The sequence below is a fragment of the Selaginella moellendorffii genome, unplaced genomic scaffold (genome assembly GCF_000143415.4).
Source record: "Selaginella moellendorffii unplaced genomic scaffold, v1.0 SELMOscaffold_12, whole genome shotgun sequence".
NCBI lineage: Eukaryota > Viridiplantae > Streptophyta > Lycopodiopsida > Selaginellales > Selaginellaceae > Selaginella > Selaginella moellendorffii.
Window position 1 is genome coordinate 1,232,124 of NW_003314273.1, and position 6,545 is coordinate 1,238,668.

Consider the following 6,545-nt stretch of genomic DNA (forward strand, 5'->3'; position numbering starts at 1 on the left):
TATGCTACAAGTCCCGACGCCGCGCAGCATAGAGCTCCACATATCATGCAATATAGCGCTCCAGATATCTCGCAGATTGTCTATCCTGCACGGGCTCCAGACATCTCTCAAACTCGTGGTCAAGCTCCGGATATCGTGCAAATCGTCTCAGCTCCTGTTCAAGTAGCATGTCATTTGGATGAAAGAGAGTATACCCAAAGCCGTGACAACTTTGTTCGGAACGTAAATCCACCTGATAGTGGGGAAATCAGCGCGGGTGCTCCATGGCAAAGCAGCATGAAGAGTCCAACCGAAATGACGAGCACTTCCTCAGAACTTCGTCGTTCGCTTACTCCACTGGAAAGCCAATTCGCCGCTCTTGAGGCAAGTTACAGATTTTACCATTCTGTTTATGGCTTTCTAGCTGAGATGTCTATTGTTCAGGCCGCTCTGAAGGAAAAGAAAATTCGAGCGAAGGAAAATGTAAGAACAAAAGACCTGGATGTTTTGCGTACGGGATTAGAGGAGCTCAGGAATTTGCTATCGTCCATGGAGTTATTAAAAGCTGATAAGCAAGCTATGGAGGTATTTTCCGTTTCGTGTGGTTATATGTAGTATTTCTTCTTTTGAGCATGCAGGAGCTTTGGCAATTCGTGAGAGCAAACCTGACAGAGAATGCTATGTTCACTGGCAAACCATTGCTTGGTTTCAAGTGCATGTAAGTGGAAAAACTTTGCATTTATTCGTTCCGTTTTGATAACAAACTCACTAGGATTTTTTCAGGTCTTGCGAGCATTCAATTGAGAAGCTGCACCCCTTCCGGTCTGACTACCTGCCTACAAACATGATGCCAAAGCAATGGCTTTCAATGTTCACGGCCGACCGTCTGTTCAACAATGTGAGGAATACGATTATCTTTAGTTAGCATAACGAATTTTTCCACAGGAGAAACGAGATGAGAAGCTTTCTTTATACCCCAATCGGTCACCAAGTCCCCCGAGAACAAACGCTTCCTCTCCATTTCCAAAGGCCAACACTCCAGAGCAGCCAGCGGGTGGAACTACACCACCTGGAAACCGTGCAGAAGCACCGACAAATCAAACCCTGAAAGCGGCCACCAGCGTCCACCTGGGGCCCAAAGTTGCAAGCATTGCCATCAGGAAATAGACTAACAAAAGGAAAAGTCTTAATCATCTTTTTACTTTTTATAATTTTTATAGAAGTGCTCCCACCTGTAAATGTATGTATTTATTAACTGCCTTAAGTGAACTTTCTGTCTATTTTCACAGCTGCAGTCCCTTTGGATTGATGGACGGAGAAAAATTTATCATAGAATGATTCCATTTTGCATGCATGGAGCTTTGGGTCATTCATCAAACGATTTTTTTCTACTATAGTGGAGCTGGGATCCTGGAGTCCTACTCAAGTGTAAGGCTGGACAAGTGCATAGGATTTATCACCCAGATTAAAATTCTTTCAAAACATGCAAGTGTAACAGATTATTAAAAACTCGATGGGATTACAACTCGATCATAGTGTAGAACCGGTGGTGCCGCCTTTACATTATTTGCTTACTCAAATATCGGGCTATATTTGCTCTTTTCAAGTCTTTCTAGGGTTATGGAAGAATGGCGATGGAAATCAGGTGCCGCATTCCTGATGCCCATGAACTATCAGTCCTCTGCGTCGCCTTCAATAATTACCGGAATGAGGTCTACAGTGGGTCACAGGATTGCCTTATCAAAGTATGTAGTAAAGAATTTACAATTTTCTGACCATGACCTTTCTGCGACTAGATTTGGGATGTCGAGTCTGGGAGCCAGATTAGAATTCAAGAAGGTCATCAAGCATGGGTTACAGATCTTTTATATTCCGAACTTGTGAAAATTCTTTTCTCGTGCTCGTTGGACGGTAAAGTTCTTGCATGGTCGGATAAAGGAAAGTTGCTTCAGGTACATTCATGTTATTCTTTTCTCTCATAATACTAGACTTCGTTTATGGTTTCGTAGGTTGTTGAGTTCGGAGGACCTGTCTATTCCTTGGCTTGGGATGGAAAAGGAAAGCATGTAATAGCCGGAGGAAAAGGAGTCGTGCAGCTTTACCGTGTGATTCGTTCTTCTGCCAGTGTGTATATTAAGTCGGGCTCTGCGAGCCAGAAGATGGGAACCGTAATTACAACAACTTTGGTGTTCATGGTGTCCTGCTTTTGTGTTGATTGCAGGTAAAGTTTATGCAACCGAGCATATTCAGCTTTGTCCACAAAAACATAGTCCAAGGTGTCTGCTGTTCTCATGTGGGAAACGTATTTACTGCTGGGTAAGCTACTTCTTCAATACCTTTTCTCTTTATAGCTCTTTTTTAGACACGATCGATGCATTTGTCTATTCGAGAGCCTGAAGCCAGGAACAACAATGATGCGCTTGACGGACTGCCATGAAGTACCACACCTTCTTTATGTTTCTATATAACTTTGAGGTTTTACCTAACATCGGTTGATTGCTGTAACTGGCATCTCTCGTATAGGGAGCAATAACTGCAGTAGCTTATGATAAAGATGCAAAAACTTTGATTACGGGGTCGTATGATGGATCTATCAAAATTTGGAGCCACGAGGGACATTGCATGGACGAGTTTATTGGCGTAACGGACTCTGTTTCTTCTATTGCATACATCCCCGAAACCAAGTGCTTATGGGTTACAGGTCGAAAAAAGTAAGTTGTGCTTTCCAACATGCCGCGACGCTGGAAAATGTTTATGTGCAGCACAGCACTCCTTCAATTATTGACACTTTGGCTCCATCGGACGTGACCGAGTGGGTAGCTGACACATGTGGAATTCGTAATCTACCTTTGACCAAGGTCTGCTGTTTATTTTGATTCACAAATACATTCCCAATTTGTTTTAGGTATATCATGCTGCTGATAAAGAGCTCGCGATTGGAGTTTGCGGAGGGTTGGAACTAATTATTTGGAGATTTAACCGCTTTGGACCACATCGTGTTCTTCAGGGACATGCAGACTGGGTGGAATGCGTAGTTCTATGTTATCGAAAGCCTCCAAAGATAAGTGAAGAGGAAAATCAGAAGCCAAAGAAAAAAGACGCAGCAAATAACGGTGGTCCTAAAAGAGTTACTTTTACAGCCGTGGGCGATGGACCTATATCACCCTCGTCATCACCAGAACCTGAAGCTCCTGTTCAACACCAAACCTTTATATCTCCGACTGCTCCACAAATTGGATCGTTACTAGATACCGAAATTTACAGTGCGGGTGCAGATGGTTCTATTCTTAAGTGGAAACCAAGTCCTGGCAATAATTGTGATTCATGGACTATGCATGAGTATGCCCCTCCATGTGGTTCTGCTGTCTTATGCATGATCCATGATCCGACTTCGGATGTGCTGGTGACAGGTACTGAGTTATAGCAATTACTTTGTTACAGGATTTTTACAGGGTCCGAAGACTGTAAAATACGAATATGGAACCTTGATACACAGCCCACTGTATCACGGTGCCAGGTAGCTGGGGGCGAGGTAACAGGTCCGGACGTGCTTCGTGGTCATGAAGCAAAAATCGTTGGACTTTGCGTTCACAATGAAGAGGTCAGACTTTGATGGACGTTATGTAAGCCAATAAGTGAATTTTCTATCTGCAGTTTTTGATTTCTGCATCTTATGACAAAACGCTCAGATGGTGGAATTTACCTTTTCGATTGCCATTAGAGGGTATAGAAAGTGCTCATGAACTGCCCATTGAGGTTTGAAATTATTTTTCTGCATCAAACATTCATAAACGTTTTTAAATTCCGCAGGGCATGCAGTATAGTCCTCCCAGAGGTGAGATAGCCACATGCGGAGGTGGAAACTTCTTGAAAATCTGGAATGCCACAAAAAAGAAATTAATAACCACCTTGATTGGTGGTACAGGAAATATAATTATGGTGAGCTGTTGCACTTTCTATTTCACATTATCTCACTTCTAACAATTTGAAGATTAAGTGGTGCAACCTTGACAACGGATTTTGGATTACCGCGTCAGATGAAGGAGAAATTGCAATGTGGGATCCAGATGCCGGTTGTGTCACCAAGACAATGTGTCATAAGAAAGAGCCGGTAACCTGCTTATTTGTGGATGAAATTAACAAGCTGGTGCTGATGAGCATGCTGTCTGATCACTTTATTCGGGGTTTTGACTTGAATATGGAGAAGGAGTTGTGCACCTACGTTGGCCATAAGGATCAAATCCATTCGCTCGTTCACTTTCCGCACAGAAAGCAGTATCTCTCAGGCTCATGGGACAGCACAATTCGCGCATGGCTTACTCCTGATTCAATAGTAGAGCCTAAGCCGGTTGTCATTAGAACAGCTGTCGAAGAGAAAGACGTGGATCCTTTACAAGAGGAGCCACTTATAAGCAGCTATGAAAAAGAATATCCTTTGGTACCTCCAAAAACTTTACAAAATGCAGGTCCTGCAATGTTTCCGACCAAACGTCCAGATTCTCGAGAAACAATCCCTGCAACAGGTTCGTCCTTACCGTCAAGAACCTCTTCCTCGAGCCAAAGTAGCAGCCAAGCTGGCTCTAATCTAAGGCTGTCGAAGAGGCTCCAGGACCTGGACATGATCCTGAAACCGCATGCTTGATTTAAACAAAAACAGTAAATGGATTTGGATTTCTTCTATCCAGGAATGAATTTCCATGCTTGCTGGTAATCAGATAGAGGCCTATACTTCTGTCATGTGAATTTTAAAATGTATTGTGTTATGCTAATCCTTTCCTCTTGATCGTGGAGTGTGTGGTACCGTTTAATTTGGGACTGAGACTCGCACCTTTGGTAAATCGTGAAATGTAGAATTTGGATGTGGAATTTGGAACTTGAAATTTGCTTGGATACGCTGTTCAACGCTTCTTTCATACAATTTATTCGTCTTTATCTACTTTTTTATATTGGGGTACCACAAACTCCTAGGGGCTGCATTGCAAACACAGTAGCAAAGGATAACGTACCTACTATGCATGTGCCACCCAAAGTCGGTATTTGAGCAAAGGCGTGGAAAGCATTTTGCAGTGGCATTAGCAGGAGAAACAGTCCGGTTTTCCTAGAAGGATGAAAAGTACAACATACCCAATGATGTCCGGGGGATTTGAGATGCGGGCATCTACAGAGATGGTGCAGTTAGGGAGATGACGGCTTAGCTAGTATAAAGCATTGTAATTTGGTCTCGTGAGGTTAGGCTGGACCTCACTTGTGAATTGAAGTGTTTACCAGTGTTTGAAAGTGTGTTTTTTTAGTAAGTTTAGAACTTGTGTCCCAGGTGTGGGATTCTTTTCTGTGTCTGAGTCAGGGAAGCTTGTGATAGGGAGTAGCATCAGTGTCTTGCGAGACTTCTTGGACGAGAGCAAGTTCGGTGTTGTGAGAGCATGCAAGGTTTTCACATTCAAAGCACTTGAAGCTACAGCGCAATCCTGTGACACGATGCTCTTAAATCTGTGTACACTTGCAGCCTACTGGGGAAACACAGTGGCAGTGACCTTAGCTGCACACTTTGGTGGCTGTTCTCCTGCATGCAGGCAAGTTTATTGCGCAAGCCGTGGCCTTGACAGACGCTTCAGCAAATGTATCCCCAAAATGACCATTTTGATAACTTGTGTGTTCCTAAGTTTAAAAAGAAAGAAAAACACTCAATTCAAGCCTTGGCACCTTCCTGCTCACTGTTTAGTCCAGCTCATCTCAAGTTGCAGCCACCTCAAACACCGCGTAAACCACGCTATAAAGGTCATCAAGGATGCTCAAATGCCAAATCAGCAGAATCATCATGAACTGCTCTACCATCCATACACAAATTCAGAAGCTACTTGGGCTTGAGGATTCACAGGAGACTCTTTTGCGGCACACTTCGAGCTTTTGGAGATGATATTGCTGAATAGATGACCATTGAGAAGCAACCCCTGGTAGACAGAAAAGTGGTGGAGAAATACCCATAAACATCTCAAGCGCCATCTTATCTCTGGTGAAATCCTAATAAGTATGGCCTATCCTCACTCATTCTGAAATATTCTGACAGCGATATATTATGTGGAGAATCTCGTGCAACCAGGAGAGTGTTGGTTTCTTCTTTTACCTTGCTACGTGGAGCTTTTCTATGACCTATATTTTCTTCAACAGGTTTTGCAACCTTTTTATGCTTTGCCATCCTAATACAAAGATAGGTGTGGAAAGAATGCATAAAGGAGGAAGACAGGCAAGGTTTCTAAAGTAGAAATATGGGGAACACATCAAGCTGCCACATATGCTTGTAAAGAACCTATAAGGACCAGTGGCAGTGTTTGCACTATACACCGTGTAAAGAAGCTATCCAGATTGGGATCCACAGCATTCTCATTCAAGTAGATAAGAAGATTGGTCTAGAGCTTATCTAAAACCATCTAGAAAGTCCATCGAGCTCATATAAAAAAAGAAAAATAATGGATAGAAATCAAGAATGATGTTAGTACAAAGAACCAAAAAAAAAAAAAAACGAAGAGAAATGCGAGAGGATAATGTAGACTGGATATGTAAAGCATTGG

The 6,545-nt window shown here is 42.8% G+C and overlaps 1 protein-coding gene across 1 annotated transcript; it reads left to right on the forward strand.

Annotated features, from left to right (window-relative positions):
• The first annotated feature begins 1,607 nt into the window (after positions 1 to 1,607).
• On the forward strand, positions 1,608 to 5,611 carry LOC9659693 (uncharacterized WD repeat-containing protein alr2800). The gene is made up of 11 exons (XM_024674465.1): positions 1,608 to 1,724; positions 1,989 to 2,103; positions 2,201 to 2,295; positions 2,503 to 2,619; positions 2,742 to 2,837; positions 2,987 to 3,389; positions 3,432 to 3,580; positions 3,790 to 3,814; positions 4,017 to 4,502; positions 5,324 to 5,446; positions 5,550 to 5,611. Exons 1-11 carry the CDS (start codon positions 1,608 to 1,610, stop codon positions 5,609 to 5,611), a joined length of 1,788 nt encoding a protein of 595 aa, XP_024530233.1.
• Positions 5,612 to 6,545: the final 934 nt, after the last annotated feature.

Bases quoted from the DNA above. Each gene is read 5' to 3' on its own strand.
- LOC9659693 (XM_024674465.1), top strand. From the start codon at position 1,608: ATGGCGATGGAAATCAGGTGCCGCATTCCTGATGCCCATGAACTATCA. The intron at 3,390-3,431 runs GTACTGAGTTAT...GGATTTTTACAG, and splicing joins TTCGGATGTGCTGGTGACAG to GGTCCGAAGACTGTAAAATA. The intron at 3,581-3,789 runs GTCAGACTTTGA...TAAATTCCGCAG, and splicing joins TTTGCGTTCACAATGAAGAG to GGCATGCAGTATAGTCCTCC.